At 43.1% G+C, this 20,173-nt stretch overlaps 1 protein-coding gene across 2 annotated transcripts in view; it reads right to left on the bottom strand.

Annotated features, from left to right (window-relative positions):
• Window positions 1-4,186: 4,186 nt before the first annotated feature.
• The window catches only part of LOC123504579 (tip elongation aberrant protein 1-like), a 136,569-nt gene continuing 120,582 nt past the window's right edge, over window positions 4,187-20,173 (bottom strand). For both annotated transcript variants that reach the window (XM_045255202.1, XM_045255200.1), the window contains exons 5-7: window positions 9,460-9,609; window positions 7,992-8,138; window positions 4,187-7,155 (exon numbers count right to left, since the gene is read on the bottom strand). In XM_045255202.1, coding sequence (XP_045111137.1) covers window positions 5,648-7,155; window positions 7,992-8,138; window positions 9,460-9,609 — 1,805 coding nt within the window. In that variant the 3' untranslated portion in view covers window positions 4,187-5,647. The remainder of the gene's footprint in view (window positions 7,156-7,991; window positions 8,139-9,459; window positions 9,610-20,173) is intronic.

Below are 20,173 nucleotides of genomic sequence, written 5' to 3'. Positions count from 1 at the left end.
GAGAGAGAGAGAGAGAGAGAGAGAGAGAGAGAGAGAGAGAGAGAGAGAGAGAGAGAGAGAGAGAGAGAGAGAGAGAGAATGCACTACACAGCTTTACTCTGAGACCCAGAAATAATGGACAAATAGCTGCCTTTGGCAAGATATTTATGCAAAATAACCTGTTTTACAGTTTGCATTACCGTCGATGTCAAATACATAACTGCGATTTGAATTTGTCATGGGCATGGCTTGATCACACCGTTTGCCAGTCAGTAAGAACACTGCCAAAGTATTCCTTAAGCATCAAGAAAAGACTTAATGGGATAAACCCAAATGGAGAAGGAAACACTGGTCCTCACAATGAGAGAAGCGATAACTTTCCTGGGCTGCGTCCCTTTGTGGGAACCCTCTTAACAATTTAAAGGATAAGGCAGGAAAAAAATTAATACAATGACAGTCAGCAAGACTGAGGGCACTTCACACACAAACACACACACACACACACAATTAAATAGTCAGATTTCAGAGGCAACATCACCATCTGTATTAAAAAGAATTAAAGCAAAATTGGCATTGCATGTGTACTGAGGCAAGCTAATAAGAATAACATGGATAACATTATATACAACTTACATTAAAAATGATTGCAAATGCATAAACTGCACAATTGAATGATATTGTGTATCTATACCAGTAGATTTGGATTCACTATCTTTGGTAACAATGTACGTGAGCATTGTAGCTTTATTGGAGAGGGGGGATTGAAGACATTTTGGCATCCAGCCATAAGCTGAAACTTTCCTTGATCCAACCCATCATGTAAACGCTGCAATGATGTGACTGTTAGGTGTGCTGATTAAGTGGATTCATTTGGGGACCTGTGTTTGCATCCAGCAGGTCCTTCAGCCTGCTATACATAACAGCGAGACGTCAAACATAATGGAAGTACTTTATGATACTGCAGTGCTAGTGTAGCCCAGGTGTGGGCAAACCATGGCCTGCAGCCCGCCACAGCAATTCATGCGGTCTGACAAATGTTAGTATATTTGAAAGACAAAAATAATAAAACCGGCAAGTAATATTGTGAGCATTTCATTTTCTTTCTGAAGGTGTGCACATGCGAGGGAGAGTGCCTTTTCTTTGAAAACCTTGGTTTTATCTTTAAATATATGAATAATTTTGAGTTAACATAGTATGCAGCCCAATAAGATTGTGATTTTTTTTCAATGTGGCCTTAGCACTGAAAAGTGCTGTTGTCTATTACTGTTTTCAACTTTGGGAACAAATTCTTTTTGTAGGAATATTAAAAAATCATGTTTAAATACACCCTGAAATGTTTTAACTGAACTTCACTGAAGCACACTCTTCAGAACCACAAGTATACACAAACCTATAATTCAGTGCCGCTGTCCGTTATTTCTTTCCATTCTTCAGTCATGGTAACAATGATAGTACATGTGTGGTTTATGCAAGAATTCCTAGTACACAGTAGCTAGTGAAATGTGTCCAGCATAAATAATTAATCACATGCATTGATGATGCGTGATGCAGGAGTTCAGTGCTTCAAATGCGTGAGCCTTAGTATAAAATTGCAGTTTGTATTATTATGGTGTATCTATTATGTATGTATTAATTGATAATACCTCGTAGCCAAGTGACATTATAGGCTTTGATAATCATAACTTCCTTTTCGAGTGTGCCAAGCACCGCGCAAGCAACCGCATACCCTGCTCACCGCCATGTTTGATGTAGGAACCAATTCTTTCAGTGATCTTGCATTATCAAAACACTACCATGTGACTGCAGTCCTACCGTACCACTAACACACATGACCGGTCCTATGAAGGTGTAGTGCCAAGTTTTAACACAGATGATGGGAGGGCAGCGGCCTGACACTCGGTGGGTCAGGGAAATCTTTCTCTGGGATACAGACACCATCACAGTGCAGGGACCTTTTTCGAGAACCTCACTATTTATGTCATCCTTACGCGTTTCCTCTTCCTTCTAAAGTAAAGAAACAAAGCAAACACTCACATCATTGCCAGAAAACAGTCGTGGACAAACACAACACATCCCTGCAAGACAGCGACCGTAACACACCTACCGGCTGCCGTGCCTCAAGTGGCGAACATAGCGATGCCTGAAGCTAATTGCGATGCCTTGGCAACGGCGCCTTTTACTACAGTGTTAGCACACAATGGCACAACCTCCACATATGACCAGGGTGACGGTGCAATCACAGGCACTATGCATTGAATCTTTTCGCAAACGAATAAGTATTTACTTTTGAAATATTGGCAAATAAATTTCAGTCGTTACGAGCTTCGAGGTAATGAATTACCGACACCATTATGGAGAGAAAGATATAGCAGAAGTATTCATATTATAATTATGAATGCATTATGTAGTCAAGCATTGGCACAATCAAGGAAAGTGATGTTAGTGTAGATGTTATGCTGTAATTCACTGACTGCCGTGAAGGATGGAAGGCTTCGAAGCTTCATTTCGTGACGTTTAATTGCCGTTCCCCGAGATGTGACTGTGGATTAGAGTAAGGTGAAATTATTTTAATTTCAAGCGTAGTTTTACGGTTTGCATTATGGAAAGACGAATTTAGTATTTTGGTGTTAAGCAGTGTTGATTCAACACTAGGATGTCAATGATTAACCCGCTATAATAACCACAAGGAAAATAAGAAAAGATTCATATATTGTCTGAGTAAAAAAATAAACGGAAACTGCTGATCATTTTCACTTCCACTATATGAATTTAGTATGGATCATCGCTATTAAGTCAGACGAAACCCAAATTTACTCGCTGTGATTATATAACAGCTCTTCTTGTGTTGCTACGTGCATACAAAACAGTGTATCAACTGCTGTGTGTGTGTGTGTGTGTGTGTGTGTGTGTGTGTGTGTGTGTGTATTTACCTAGTTGTAGTTTTATAGGGCCTGGGTTTTTACGCTCGTGCGGCCCCGTCTCCATATCTACACTTATCCAATTTTTCTTTAAAACTATGCACACTCGTTGCTGACACCACTTCCTCACTCAAACTGTTCCAAGTCTCAACACATCTTTGCGGGAAACTGTGTGTGTGTGTGTGTGTGTGTGTGTGTGTGTGTGTGTGTGTGTAAATCCCTTGCAATTCTATGTAGGTGACTAAACATTGTTCCATGACTCAGAATGTTTCATCTTATTTGGTCTTAACACTTTTGAAACCAAGGACGTTCAATATGAGGAGGCCACACTTATGAGGGTTCTGACGCGGGCCAGCCTACAGGTGACGCCAGCCATGCCCGCCCTGATGGAATGACCAGATGACGACACAGCTGCCTTTATGTCACATCTTTCTTCACTCTTTAGATGCTTCCATAAAATATTAGTGTCAAATAATTATACAAGAAGGTATCGCATAAGTAGCTCAGTGACGCTTAAATAATAATAAATAGATAAGATAACATTACGTACAGTGCCCATTGTTGAGCTTGTGGATGCCCCTCCTCTCTCCTCCCCTCCCCTCACCGGGATTTATCAAGCATAGGAAAAAACAAATAAATAAAGATAACATATATAATACTTAAAAAAAAAATGTAATTTAAACACTAAAATAAATAAACTGATAAAAATGTCTAATTATTCCCAATTAAGCACTTTGTGGGTCTCTTGATTAAGGTCTTGTAGAACAATTATTTGATACGTGGTGTCCTCATAATCACTCACCACCTGACTAAGGGATGCCTGAGACTACAGTTCACTCCTGCAGCAATCTTACGTAGGTGATTTTAAGCCACGCAGCTGTTCCATTGTTACGCCTTGAACTAAGTGTACGTACGTCACTGCACCTCGTAGTTTTGGAATTAAATTGTCAACTATAGCAAATACTATGATAATTTTAAAATGTTGATAAAAGTAAAAACATTGTCTGTCCTTTAATTGGTCTACAAGGCAGTCCAGCCGTGAGCAGCAAGTGACATCAGCCTCCTTAATTAAGACTTGAAAGAGGCAAGCATGGTGGGAGAGCAGAGACAGCTTTGCACTGCACTGCCTCGCCTTGCCTCGCCACCTTATCACTTCCCTAAAGACAACATGCGTAGCTTGGTTTTTAAATTTCCTTACTTAAAAATATATTTCAACATTTGATGCTGTTTGTGAGTCGAAACTGGTTCGAATCAGAAATATTTAAAAGTGTACGAATAAAATCAAGTTACACTTTGATTAGGCATTTAGTCCTAAAGTATGGTACACAAATTTTTTATAAACTTTTTTCAGTCACACACCTACCACACATCATCTTATCAGTGCGACAGACTCAACAGGTAAACAAAGAGTGTGTGGTTTAAGACGGAAATAATATCAGGGAACAAAATATCAGGCAGTGATCAAAACACTTTACATGTACATACACATCCATACAATCCAGCAAACAGCACACAACAGACAGCAGATCCAGCCAGTCCTGCACGCACACACAGCACCACCGTACCGCCCTTCACTATAGCCAGCCTTTACTTGGCTTCCGTTTGGACGAAGTTCGTTACCACAGTATAATCGGAATACCTATACCATAATACTGTACAATAATACAATGCCAGCACTCCTTGTTCCTGTTTCTTTGTTATCATTTCGTATTCTCTGAAGAATGAGACACACGAGCATGCCGCCGCTACAACACCGCTGTACAGGCAACGACTCCTCTGTCCGTCCCCACACACGGCTTCTCTTTGGCACATACCTGTTTGGGGCTGACCTAACAACATCCCCAGAACACTAATGGTGCTTTCTAAAATAATAATGAATAATATAATCATTCCATAAACACAACAAAGTATACAATAAAAGCAAATGGACTAGATACTGGCTATGACTGGCCTGATTCCTTTCCTTATTCTGCAGTGAAAGCCCGGGGCTCCTCCAAGCTACCTCCTCTCACCTCACTGCTGCCACCGCAACAGTCACAAGCTGCAAACGTATAGACCCTGGCTTATGATAAACAAAATTGCAGCATGCCAGGTATTATAACTTGGTGTTTGATTTCAAGGTGAATCACAACATACGAATGTTCTGTAAAGAAAATCAAACATTGTGGCTGGAAGCAGCAGGGAGAGTTTGACTAAAGATGTGAATTCAATGCCTCGGCTTTCAGGTGCTGCCAGGCCATTACCTGCCTTGCACCGACTCGTTCCTGACTCCTGCCCTATCAGCAGAGGAACGAATGATCACGTGGCGCAAAGGATAAGGAATAACTGATACGCCCAGGAGGCTGCCAGTAACTGATGCACAATAGAACTATCAAACATGCAAAAAAGATAAGCACTAAAACATTGCAGGTGAACGAGGTCCACAGCATCGAGACTAAATGTTGAGGATTAACATTAAACTGCTCCTGACGGAAATACATAGCGACTTGAAGCTACGCGAGCACAGGACGGGATACCTGGACAGATATACGTATTACGCACGTTCATATGTGAGAAATATATTACTCATTCAGGCGTCTACCTAAGAGGAAAAAATATATGTATATGTTTATCCTGGGAATGATTAAGCTTGGAATGAATGTGATTCCTCATATTCTTTGTACAAAATGCATCTCTGTAATGGATGGAAGGCAACTCTATATTACATGATCACGGCCTCAATAACACTGCTACCCTAGCGACTCCGCCCATTAAAACGGCAAGTCAAGTTTCCATACTGATATCGGTCGTTTGAAGGCCGTCATCTGGTCCATTTCCTTCCCACCAACAATATACATAGCACTGGGCGCGTTGGGCTCCAGTGTAGACTCCTCCCTCAAGAAAGGGTTGATACGAGGTGGCGGGGGTTCCCTGTCCCTCTCGCCTGAATGTCCACCCGCTTGTCCTCCTCCAGAGCCGCTCTTGGGTTGGCCTGACGAGAAGGTTACTCTGGAGGAAGGAGCAGCAGAAGACTTGTCGGCAGCGCCATTTGTCCTAGAGGGTTGGTGATCATCAGTGTGAGTCTTGCTGAACCGCGCCGTCTGGTTGTCAAAGGTTACAAAGTCCTCCACGGGAGTGAACTTAAAATCGAGTGGAGTGCGTCGCTCCATTTCCACACCCAAGCCAATGCCGGAGTCTGGCGGTGTCCTAAGTATTTCGGCGAATTCCTTGTGTCTGAGGCTCTCCAGATCTAGGGCACCAGTGCGCCAGTAATCCTGGCTCAGCAGCCCACCACTGCTTTCCTGTGTTGGATCAAACCCTACATAGTTTGGGTTCGAAAAGCTACTGAGTCCGCCAACAGGATTGCTGATGGAGCCGAAGAGGTTAGTGTTACTACTGAGGTTGCTGTCGGTGGTACAGGAGAAGGACATGAGGTTTTCACTAATGCTGGTGTCTGCTGATCGGATGTTGTCTTCTTGAGTGAAGGCCAGACGACCTTTGATGTCTGCTACTAAGTCAGCAGGATCATCCTCCAGGCTGGCTTCAGCTTGGCCCTCCGCCGGCAGCACCGTAATCACCTTGACGTGATTGACTGGCATCTGAGAAGCTGGACCTTCCCCGTCACCATCTTTCAAATCACCAAAATTTGGCACAGAAACTATGTCTCTTGTTAAACCAGTCGGCATTCCATCGGGTCTCCCTTCCTTATCCTTGCCCATCAGGTGGATGCTCTGGGATTTGACGATCTTGCTGCCGAGACTGTCGCACGTGCTTGCAAGGGACTCCTCCACGATGCTCTCAGTGCTGTCATTGCTGAGCATGCTATAGCTGTAGTATTTGCCTAGGTGAGATAAGTTCAACTGAGAAAACTTCGAAATGGACAGCTTGAGTTGCGTGGTGGAGGCGTTGGTGCAGTTCTTCTGAATGAGTGAGCGGAGGCGACTGGGATCCAATTCCTCCTCCTCGTCCTCCTCCATGCACTCCTGACAAGAACATTTTGTATTCGCACTGGACATTCTTGTGGTTCCGCCAGTACCTTTGGACATGCCTCCAGGGCCCAGGGAATCATCAGGGTGGACTCTTCTGGTGCGATAAGAATCATGACTGTGGGAACTGCTGTAGCCACTACTGCTACTTGCGGCGGAGGAGGAGCCTGCGCGGGATGGCGTGTGGAAGCGCGGTCCCTTGGTGTGGTGAGATGGAGCCACGAAGGAACAGAACTGAGATCTGGGCTGAGGCTTAATTCCGGAGGACACAAGCCGCTCCCACACACCGGTAGCTGTGAGAGAGAGAGAGAGAGAGAGAGAGAGAGAGAGAGAGAGAGAGAGAGAGAGAGAGAGAGAGAGAGAGAGAATAATTAATTCCTCTACAAATTATTTTTCGAGATATGCAATAGTTTCAGATAAATAAGATATTGCTGTTATCTCTCCATTCTTTCACAGAGAAATAAAGAGCTCTGAAGAAAAGAGAAAAAATTGATTCATTACGACTAATTCCCCAAACACCAAATCGGTAAAGACAATTCTGAAGTGTCGTCTAATCATCTACAAAGGCAAGCGTCATATGCAGTCAAATAATCAATAAAAAAACAACAAACGAAAGCCTTCAAACACGCTTCCGATATAACGTACTTGAAATTCCTATGTAACGTTTCTACTTACGTTACAATTCCTACTTCTGTTGTAACAATATGAGCAACAACAACGAAAACACTACTACTGCTACTGCTACTGCTGCTGCTGCTGCTGCTACTACTACTACTACTACTACTACTACTACTACGATTACTCTTCTATTACTACTACTACTTGTAATGGTGGTGGTGCTGCTACTACTACTACTACTACTACTACTACTACTACTACTACTACTACTACTACTACTGCTGCTACTGCTGCTACTACTACTATTACTATTATTACGACATAGTAGTAGTAGTAGTAGTAGTAGTAGTAGTAACAGTAGTAGCAATAGCAGCAACAACAGCAGCAGCAGGAGGAGGAGGAGGAGGAGGAGGAGGAGGAGGAGGAGGAGGAGGAGGAGGAGGAGGAGGAGCACAATTCAACACGCAAAGCAAACCGTGTGAAGAGGCGTGGAGTACAAGAGAAAGCTTACCGAAGTGATACCGCCACAGGTCGTTGAGCACCTCGCCCTGCCGCTCCCCGCCGAACACCACCATGGAGGAGTGAAGCTTGGCGGCCACGTGGGAGTGCAGGTACCCAGGGTTGGGGCGTGACCTTATCTGAGTCCAGGTCTTTCCCACTGGAGAGGATTTAGAGTTAGCGGTGGAAAAGAGAGAGAGAGAGAGAGAGAGAGAGAGAGAGAGAGAGAGAGAGCTACCGATACTGATACTGATACATTTGTTGGCCTCGTGCAATATATAATTCATAAAGATACGTAACAAAAGTAGGGGAGGTCCGTTGAGACGATGCTATGTTACGAACCCTTTTATTTGTTCATGTTATGGCCTATAGCGCCTGTACGTCTACTTAAAGAGTATTGGAAGCGCTGTTCATCTTCTACCCATTATTAGCGCAGGCAGTTTTATTTATAGTGGTGCCCATATTAAGGCCCATATCACCACTCAACCGCATCTTTGGTGTAAGAAAATTACAGCTCCACCTAAAATCATGGTGATGTAGGTAACTTTAAACCACTCGACTAATGATAAAGTTTCAAGGCGGCACGTGGTGGGATTCGAACCTACGCATTGACGTCTGCCCGATCCCACACTCGCCACCTTATCCACTACGCAACCGCCTCCCTGAAGTATATTAGTAATTGATGGCTGACGCATGCTGTAATGTGGCCCAGCAAAATAATGATAATAATCACAATAACTAAGAGAGAGAGAGAGAGAGAGAGAGAGAGAGAGAGAGAGAGAGAGAGAGAACACTTGACCTATTCTCTTTCAGGAAAACTTCTCTCTCTTACTCTTCTTGAATTGTTGGCTTTGTACCTTCGGTCACCGTGGCCACCATTCATCCTTCTCACCCCCCTCTCCTCTCCTCTGCTCTCCTCTCCTCTCTCTCCTCTCCTCTCCTCCTCTCCTCTCCTCTCCTCTCCTCTCCTCCCCTACTTTCCCTTCCTTCTGTTCCTCTTCCCTTCTTTTCGTCCGCCTCTGTTTTCATTTCTTTCCGCCGTTTTCCACATTCTATCGTCACAAGAGTCACAATAACGATGCTAAAACTGTACAGCATAAAGTGAGTCGTAAAGAAATGAAAAATCGTCAAATAGTATAAAAAAGGTAAGCTTCTTGGAAAATTCTTATTCGTTCAGGTCTTAAGAAATCATAAATAGAATAACAGGAATGGCATCAACAGAGAGAGAGAGAGAGAGAGAGAGAGAGAGAGAGAGAGAGAGAGCATCCAGAAACATTTAAGACTATTGGTATACTGCCGAAAATACTTGTAAAGTGCAGTTTGCTTCTACAAGACGTGTGTGTGACTCAAACTATACTAAAATGAATGAATATGATGTTAGTGAAGAAAACCACCTATGTTCAACTTTAAATGCTTACTGATAACACACACACACACACACACACACACACACACACACACACACACACACACACACACACCTGTATCGAAGCGCCAGAAGTCGTTGCGCTCCTGCAGGTCCGTCATGCCGCCATACACCCACATGGCGTCGTCGTGCAGCACGGCAGAGTGGGCGTGGCGCGGGGCGGGCTGCTCCCCACGGGACGCCACGGGGCTCCAGGTCTCTTCCTCTGTGGAGAGTGCATTATTGTTAGCATCACCATCATTAATATCATCATCACCACTATCATTCATTGGGAACACTGTCGATACTTTACCATACACTGTGTAACTAGTATCAAACAACAAGAGTGATGTATAATACGCTGGTCATGACCGTACAATAACTACTAGTAAGGTTAGTTACTGTCTGAAAATAAGAAAATACTAAAGTTCACAATGTAGAGCAAGTGTAGCAAGCTTTCTGTGTCGCGCTGAACGGTATTTGCCTATTTCCAGAAAATTATTGTTCCTGATGTGCATATTTGGTTACGGACTGTGAGGAAAAGCTCTTCTTACAATGAGGACAAGCCGTTCGTGTCCTATAAATAACTTTATTGGTTTCCACTGAATATTTCAATCCTTTACAACATAGTTCAAACACCAATAACCTTACGAGAGGGTTCAATTTGCTTTGGAAACTATATTAAAGCCATTAGAGCAATACACTCCATGACTAAGAATTCTACGAGTATTGGAGCACGAGGCAAGGAGCACCAGTCCCCAGCTCGCGGGTGGTTTTAGTACAAATGATCTGCACATGACGATAAGTGGCGGTGAACAGCGCGCCAGCTGACGAGACGTGTCATAAGGAAGAGAACCATGGCGTGAATATGACGCGTTAGCACGACTAGATTTGCATAACAGAGAAAAAATAGTAACATTTGCATGATGGAGCAGATTGAATCCAATATGGCAATCACTGAGATGCTACGAATATTTTAGGAATCTAGGGTGACAATGGGCAAGAAACGAGGAATGAGAAATAAAAAAATCATGGATGGGGTTAACAGGAGGAAGGAGACAAGTAAATTTCGTGAACAACCGACTGTCATCATCAGCAAAGCTACGTGTTCGATTACTTGCAGTCATGCTGATAGTGATGATGATGATGATAATGATGATGATAACAATGACCACCACAATCATCAACGTCAGTAACATTAGAATTGTCATTCCTGGAAGCCATTTCAGACCTGCTTATCATTCCTAGAAGCCACTGCAGTCCTTCTGTCTTCCATACCCTCACATAATCACGAGGAAATGCCGCTGTTATGGTACGTGACACAAAACAAAACAACGCCAAGTACCTCAACCACTGCCCTACTCGTCACTATCTCTCTTCTGTGGCTAAAGAAATACTGAGGTGTAAGTGCAGAAATATTGAGGTGTGAGTGTAGACATGTTGAGGTGTGAGTGTAGACATGTTGAGGTGTGAGTGTAGACATAGTGAGGTCTGAGTGCAATCTAATTCATTTATGCATCTTTCGAGAAAAATACAGGTTCATCCATGAGCTCATACGTAAAAGTAGAAGAAATAAAGAAAGCTGTGATAATGGGCCTTAGAACTACCACCACCACCACCACCACCACAATGATAGAAATAATAATAAAAATAATAATAACATAATAAATAGCCACGCAAAACTTCCCAAAGCCATCAGCCAAATCCTGTAGAGGCAACTGTCGCTTGTCTGTGATGATGGACCTTAGAACTACCACATCAACGTCAACAATGCTAAAAATAATAGAAAACAATAATAATAACAATAAATAACCACGCAAAACTTCCTCAAGCCACCAATCAAATCCTGAAGAGTCAATTGTCGCTTGTCTGTGATGATGGGCCTTTGAGCTACCACAAGAAGAAGAAGAAGAAGAAGAAGAAGAAGAAGAAGAAGAAGAAGAAATACGAAGAAGAAGAAGAAGAACAACAACAACAACAACAACAACAACAACAACAACAACAACAACAACAACAACAACAACAACAACAACAACAACAAGGAGCCGCCGTGGTACAGTGGAACCATGCGTGCTTTGGGGTCCGAGGGGTCTCCAAGCGCACGGGTTCGAATCCTGTCCACGGTCCGAGTGTAGGTTGGGCTTCCTCACTCAGGGCAACGGTTTCCTAGCGGGTGGACTTTCAAATAGGAGGTACCCGAAAAAGTATCCCCTTTAGCCCATAAATTCCCGTGAAAAAACCCACTTGATATAAAAAAAATTAAAAAATAATAATGACAATGAATAACCACGCAAAGTTTCCCCAAGCTATCAATCAAACCCTGGAAAGTCAATTGTCCCTTGTCTCCTCCTGTGGTTCCCTGGATTGAAGGAGAGAGTAGATCACAGTACCGATTGAAATGCTGGGACTGTCTCGTATGGAAAAAAAAAAAAAATGCATCGACAATGTCCTGGTTATGAATTATGGAGCTTCGTCATTTCACAAAGGGAGATGCAATCGTTCCATTCTGTCTGTCTGTGTGTGTGTGTGTGTTCATGCAAGCCTCATTTTTCCTCAGCAACGGCACCATTTCCACGATTTTTACTTTTTTTTTTTTTTTCTCCTGAGTTTGCTATTTGTAGTTTTATTATTTTGTTGTTGTTGTTGTTGTTGTTGTTTTTGTTCTTCTCTCTTCTTCTTTTTTTTTTTTTCTTCTTCTTCTTATATTATTATTATCATTATTACTATTATTATTATTATTATTATTATTATTATTATTATTATTATTATTATCATTGTTGTTGCTATTGTTGTTGTTGATCTAGCTACTACTACTACTACTACTACTACTACTACTACTACTACTACTCACTACTACTACTATTACTACCACTATTACTACTACTACTACTACTACTACTACTACTACAACAACAACAACTACCACTATTACTACAATTACAGCTACTATCATCAAAGTCTTTTTTTCCGATAACCTTATGTGAGAGGTAACACAATTCAAAATACGAACGCTTCACACAGGAGGATAATGTTGCACTGGTTTTGTTTATGGCACAGTCCAGCCCTCATCACGTCAGGCCATGCAAGTGAACGAGTTAAAATCATGACGTTTATTTCAATGCTGACAAATGATCACTGTTGATTTTGCTGCATTGTTGGAATACTCACAACTAAACGGTAAGTACAATCGTATTTTACTACAAAGAGAGAAATATTTAAACTACTGTGCAATCCGATACCACGTTTATGATTAATAACATGAAGTTCAGAGCAAATATTATCAATTATTTCTCGCTTGCCGGATGTTCCACTGACCTCACACGCTCTTGTGACCTTTACATCTAACCCTCAACAGCACAGCCTCCGGTCCTTCCTTCCCTCTGAGCCTCAAGGCGTGGTGATATAAGCGGCCTCCCATCAGGTGGAGGAGGCGTGAGGGGCGGTGGAGGAGTTACAATAAGAGTACACAATGCTGGTATAGTCTCGCCTCATCCTTGACCTCACTCCAGGCTACTCCTCCTCTTCCTGCTCCTCCTCGTCCGCTTCCTCCTTCTCTTCTTTCTTCAGGGTTTGTCTAGGAGCCGAGCGTCTTCGAGTGGCACTAAGACATCTCGACTCGCCGCCTCCTTTCATATCCAAGTCTCTGCGAGCACTCTTGACGGCGTTGGATCCGAAGGGGGTGCATGGGACGAGGCAGATGGGGAATAGGAAGCGTGAAAGATAAAGCATGAGAAGTGAGATAGATGTGACAAGGATAGCGAGGCAGATAGGTGGTGGTGAATGAGCCAGATGGGGCAAGGCGGGTGAGGCAGCTGTGAGGAGAGCTCTCGTGTCAAAAACAGGACGACAAATGTTTGAGGGAGAAATGCAATCCAGTGACTAAACGAATACTCTGAGTGAAAGTTCTGAGCGTCGCTACATGACAAATAATAATGCACAAGGGACATGACATTTGTTCAGTAGAGTGTACACTCCACATGACAGCAGCACGTGCTTTCAGTCAAATTGGACGCGAGGGATTATAACTTCCTGAAGTATGGAATGCTCTGTTAGTTCCCTATTTCATATCGAGTCAATTTTCACAAAGGCAAAAAACACAATGCAACATTTTCCAGTGCTGTTGCTACACAAACCTCACTCGCTCTAAAAATCCAGCCAATTTTTTGCCACCGCCACTGATGGCAACTCTCTGGCCTGCAAACCGCCGACACCGCCCCTTCCAGCGGTGACGGATGGCCTGCCGCCGCCACCTCAGTTATGGTATTGGCTACCATCACCAGGCACGCCAAGGAAAAATATTTCTCAGCAAGTTTCATTACTCTTTCATAATGGTGATGGCAGGCAGTTGTGCGTGGAAAGAGTGTATGTGAAAGACCTCTCCCTGGTTCTCCCGACGTAAAGAGACAGTTGAAGGAATGCTACATTAGAAATACGGAACTCTTGAAGAAAGCATACAATTACTGAGACTACATAATCGCCTCCTCGTCCTGTCAAGTACCAAAGTATCACCACTGTCGGATCACGAGAGAGCGAGTGCCAGCAGGTTCAGACCGCGAACCCAAATACTGTGTACTGAATGCAAGAAAAGAATCACTGTTAGAGACTCTGGTACACCCGTCCACGCTGCGTCACACAAGCCTATACAAAGACACAACTGCACGAGAGGGGCCAATGAAAGAAAATATATAAATAATTACTTGGATAATTTGGCAGCCATTTACATCTTCATAATCATCATCATTATCATTATTATCATCATTCTTCCTTCCTTCTCTCTCAGTTCTCTTCTCTCAGCTTTCGAGTCATACAGACAGTCATTTCCTGTATGTCATGAAGTGCGACTCACACGAAAAGTAAACATAATAAGGGCGGCGGCAAGCAAGGACAGTCTTCACAACACTCTCATATTCCCGCCAAACAAGATGCGGGCGTCGGATATGACCCTTATTATACTCTACTCTGCTACTTCCTCAGACTTTTGCTTTCTCCTCACATTGGCGTTTTGCATGTAAGGAAAAGTTAAGTCTGTGTATGAATTTATCACTACTACTACTATTATTACTACTACTACTACTACTACTACCACTACTACTACTCTACTCCTACTCCTACTACTACTATTGCTGCTGCTACTACTACTACTACCACCACTACTACTACTACTACTACTACTACTACTACTACTACTACTACTACTACTACTACTAGAGAGCTAATAATATCATCTCACAGAAGTACTTGATTCGTAATTAATTTAGGTCTTGTTGCAGTACCTCGTTCGTAATAGCCTTCATCTATATACAGCAAAGTTATATACGTACATACTCATACTCTTCATCTTGTGCCCAACATTAATTAACGCAGCGAGGAGGGATCGGAATACATCAGTGGCGCACACAGGCGTAACTAATCAACACACATCTCCTTCACGGCTCTTGAGTGTGTGTGGACACCTCTTCATCTACTCCCTTAAGAGGCTAAGACACGTGCACAGTTATTCCACTGCCTATAAATTATTCCTTGTTACTTTCCCTGCGAGGTTCATTGGGTTCTTGTCCTTTATGGCTTCCTCAGTTTCTCGCGTGCTGTGGTGCTACGTGGCGATAAATTGGAAGCGAGAGAGCACCGTTACGTCACCTATGTAGTGTTTTCAGTACTCTTTGTTCCTTTCCCTGCGTGGTGCACTGGGTTTTTGTCCTGCTTGATGACTTTCTTAGAGTTTCTCGTGTCCTGCGGTGCTGCGTGGCGATAAACTGGAAGCGAGAGATCACCGCCACTAACCACGTCACCTATGTAGTGTTTTCAGTATTCCTTGTTCCTTTCCCTGCCTGTGCACTGGGTTCTTGTCCTGCTTGATGACTTTCTTAGAGTTTCTCGTGTCCTGCGGTGCTGCGTGGTGATAGACTGGGAGCGAATACCACCACTAATCACGTCATCTGTGTAGTGCCTTCTCAACAAGAGGTTAATGCAAGGTTTCGTATATCAGAGCTGCGTAAATTCCTTTCCTTTTCTATTTTCGAAGGTCGTGGAATCGCAAGTCTGGAGCCACTGACGGAAGGAATGTAAAATGAATAGAATGAAGTCTAGGCTGGAATGTATAACGATAAGAAATGTATGAATAAGAATATAGAAATGCAGGTTAAGTTAGTACCACGTATACAGAGAGAGAGAGAGAGAGAGAGAGAGAGAGAGAGAGAGAGAGAGAGAGAGAGAGAGAGAGAGAGAGAGAGAGAGAGAGAGAGAGAGAGAGAGAGAGAGTAATGATAATGGAAAGAGCAACCTCAGTTAATCTATATGTGTAGCTGAGAGGAAATATGATCAAAAGATAAAAAGCTATAACATGTATGGAGAATATGACATAATCACCTCCTATATCTATCTGATTATCTATCTATTTACTATCGATCTATCTATCTACATAATGACGGTAACGAAAGGAGCAAATTCACATTGATTACGCACGTAACTGGCACTCAATACAATTTTATTTCCTTATTTATTGACATTAACCCCTTCAATACTGGGACACATTTTTACCTTGAGATTTGTGTACGATTAGACCATTTTATTGACATTAGGAAGGGTCTATGGAGGCCAGGAGATTAATGGCCAGTCTTCACTATTTTTAATCCTCCATATAAGTTTCTGAAGCTGTATAAAATCAGCAAATACTAAGCAGAATGAATATGGAAATGCGTCATGGTGGTAAAGGGATGGATGGATGAATTTTGGCTTAGGCGCCGCAACATCGAGGGTCATCTGGCGTAAAAAAGAAAAAGAAAAAAAAACTAACTAAAAACAATTAAAAACTATAAACGAGAAAAAAAAAACATGGTAAAAAAAAACCTAACTAAAACCTATTAAAAACTGTGAAATTAAAAGTACCTCAAAATACAATTAAAGTAAATAAGACATTAAAATACGCATTATAAAAATTAAATTCACAGATTGGTGCTAAAGGGGTTAAAATGATAATCCAGGTAATAATGGAGGGAAAGAGTTCATCGCATTTCAGTGAATCATCGACCTTCTCACAGCGACTCGCGGAAACTGAGGGCTGAGAACAAAGGAATGAATACAATAATGAATCACGTGAAATATTTAACTTCAATATTCATTACCGATGGGAGAATAAATACCTCGAGTTATTTTTCTGATTTTTCTCTTTTTTTAACTCTCTCTCTCTCTCTCTCTCTCTCTCTCTCTCTCTCTCTCTCTCTCTCTCTCTCTCTCTCTCTCTCTCTCTCTCTCGTGTTCACAAAAGACAGCACAGAGAAACAATAAGTAGCTTTCTCCTGTCTGTTACCTTGACGCAATGTACACACCACACACTGCCTCACACTGCCACACACCAGCCACCAGTGCAGATGTAGTGTACACCACCATCACCATCACCACCACCCTCACCATCACCATCACCATCACCACCATCATCACCACCATCACCATCACCATCACCACCATCATCACCACCATCACCATCACGTTCTCAATACTTTGCTAATTAGTGTTTACTACCACCACTGTCACTATCTACTACCACCACCACCACTACGTTCTCTACACTATTACCTTACCACCACCACCACTATCACCACTATGCTACCTACCACTAAAAGTCACCACCACTACTACGACCACCGCAACTTACGCTACCACCACCACCACAAACACCACAAACAACAACACCAAACATCATTACAACACTACCACCAGTAACACCTCTCTTATCACCACCACTACCACCACTACCACAGTACACTTAACTCTCACTCTTCACCACCACCACCACCACCACCACCACCATCACCACATATCAGCAAGGCGAGGCGTGTTTTGCATTCCAACCAAGGCCACTTTTGACACGACGGGAAATGGAAGGACAGACTTCGCTCGCTTCTTTTCCTCGTCCTCCCTTCCACCCCTGCCAGCTTATGGGGTCCAAGGAGGGATGGGACGAGAGGCCAGACACTGCAGGGGCGGCGAGGGGCGTGGGGATGACGGGAAAGACGAGGAAGAGGGAACGAGGAGGAGATTAAGAAGGACGAGTGGAGGAGAGTGAGAGGGTTGGCTGGCGTCTGGATTTGAGACTACTTAACCTCGGTCATCTGCACTACCAGAGAGAGAGAGAGAGAGAGAGAGAGAGAGAGAGAGAGAGAGAGAGAGTGGTGGAGACAGTGATAGTGGTGGTGGTGGTGAAAGTGGTGGTGGAGGACCTGTAGAAGCAGCCCACCATGATCGTCAATTGGAGGAGGAGGAGGAGGAGGAGGAGGAGGAGGAGGAGGAGGACTGGTTACGTCAGAGAGGGATGATGAGAGAGAGCGGTCTGGAGAGAGAGAGAGAGAGAGAGAGAGAGAGAGAGAGAGAGAGAGAGAGAGAGAGAGAGAGAGAGAGAGAGAGAGAGAGAGAGAGAGAGAGAGAGAGAGAGAGAGAGAGAGAGAGAGAGAGAGAGAGAGAGAGAGAGAGAGAGAGAGAGAGAGAGAGAGAGAGAGAGAGAGAGAGAGAGAGAGAGAGAGAGAGAGAGAGAGAGAGAGAGAGAGAGAGAGAGAGAGAGAGGAGGAGGAAAGGAAGGACTGGATGAGAGAGGGAAGTGAAGGGAAGAGATGAAGGGTAGAGGGGACGCATTTGGTACTGTCACGTGTTAGGGTAGAGGCTGGAAGCGAGAGAGGAAAGGAGAGAGAGAGAGAGAGAGAGAGGGAGAGGGAAGAAGGCAAGGGAGTGGAGATAAGGAAAGGGAAGAAGGGGAGCCAGAGGGAATAGAATTAAAGGAAATATAAGGCAAGGGATATGAGATTGAGAAGCAGGCAAGGCAAGGAGAGGCAAACAACACCAGGAAGAGGAGGAGGAGGAGGAGACCGAGTAGTAATAATAAAGGTCAGACAGAAATTACAACTAGTCATCATTGAACATGTTACAGGTCGAGTTTGGGGGTTGAGATGAGGCAGGGAGGGGAGGCGGGAGGCAGAACGATGAGGGAGCTACCGAGAACCGAGGATTTATGGTTGGCAATCTTGGTTGTGATCGCCCCAAGACCTCCAGCCGCTTATAAAATGATGAGCGAGGGGAACACGAGAGGGGGAAGGCACAGGGAGGGGAAAGGAGCAGTATTGTTACTCTTCGTTTCTCCGTCTGGCTTCGTCATCCGAGAGAAATTGACTTTCATTGTTATCAGTAAAAATGTGTATGTTTTTCCTTCCGGTCCAAGACGCTGCTAAGGGACGGTGTTGTCAGCAGCATGACTGCCAATACCACTTTACTGTTGCCATTTCATTTTTTCTCCTTTTTGCTGGTAATGTTATTTGTGCTGTATACTGAGGAATGGTGCTGGTGCTGACGTCACAAGCACTACTACCAGCGTTGCCACCGTTAACAGCATTACCTCTCTCAGCGTTCAGCAGAAATAGTGGCGAAAAAAGTGACTGTGAGAGAAGAAACAAGACAAACATTTCGATTTCATGGTATCAATTTTCGACAAATATTTACTGAAGGTTCCTGAAGACAGTCATCGACAGTTCAGGCCCTGCACGCCAGAATCACACAAGGGACTCACGGCAGCGTAATGAAAACAATGCTACACAACGCCAATTTATTTTCAGACACTCGTAATGCAAGTAGGAGTCACAATCATGTCTGTAAGTTCCTCAGATGTGACTTCTTCTGCTTCCTTTTACCTTTCCGTACCGTAGTGTTGAATATTTCTTGGTATTTTCTCTTCCTCAGCACAATACTTTCCTAATTACACAATATTTTAACTTGTTATGATGAAATTAAATCAGTATCAAGTTTCATTGTGTTTCGATATGTTTCGCTCTCTCTGTAACGGATTTGTGATATCCTGACTAATGACGGTGAGTTCAGGAAGCTGAGCACTAAGTCTGATTATTAGTTTTTCTGAGAGGTCTTGGTTTCCATGGGCGCAGAAGCGTACCCAAGACTGCCAGAGTTGATCAATACCTGAGACGCTAATAGGTAATATTCCGTACCACTATTACTTTTATTAACATTATTAGTATTACCACCACCACTATCACCACCACGATCACTACTACTACCACTACTACTATTACTACTACAGCTACTGCTACTATTACTACCACTATTAGGATCATTCTAACCACCAACGTAAGGAGACTAGTTCCCGACAAGACCCCGTGGAAAGGTGCTGGACAGACACAGACGTCAGGAGAATTTCGTTGGCTCAGTAAATTTCACTATTGAGGTCTGTTTAAAAAGAACACTTAATGAAGTATGCATTTTTGTCAGTTTCTTTTTCCTGTCTTTTTCTGTCTGTCTGTCTGTCTGTCTGTCTGTCTGTCACTCTGTCTGTCTGTCTCTCTCTCTCTCTCTCTCTCTCTCTCTCTCTCTCTGCCAACACATTTACAAGGGACTCATTATTTGGAGAGTACATAATTACTCTTTTAAAAACTCTTAAATTCTTTTCACTGTTTTTATTCGTGCATCAATAACTTCGAATAGATTTTTTCTGTTCGTGGAAAGGACTTGATGTTTTCGTAAAATCAGTTCTATTTGAATGGCTGTCAAACTCTTTCCTTTCCTAATGCTTTTTTTTTTTTTTTATCGGGTCCAGTTTAGCATTTATCTTTCCTCGTCTTTGTCTTGTTAATGAGTTTCTTCCGTTCTGCTTTAGTAAACTTGACTTCCGCAGTTTGATTTTTTTTTTATTTTTCACACGCCTTGTTTTCTCATCGCAATATCAGACTTTTCATTTGCACGCTTTGAGTATTTTTCTTTCCTGGTTTTGCTCCACCTTTCGAAATAATATTGCTCAA

Source organism: Portunus trituberculatus, chromosome 16, assembly GCF_017591435.1.
Source record: "Portunus trituberculatus isolate SZX2019 chromosome 16, ASM1759143v1, whole genome shotgun sequence".
Lineage (NCBI taxonomy): Eukaryota > Metazoa > Arthropoda > Malacostraca > Decapoda > Portunidae > Portunus > Portunus trituberculatus.
This window is presented reverse-complemented; position numbering and strand designations above follow the sequence as displayed.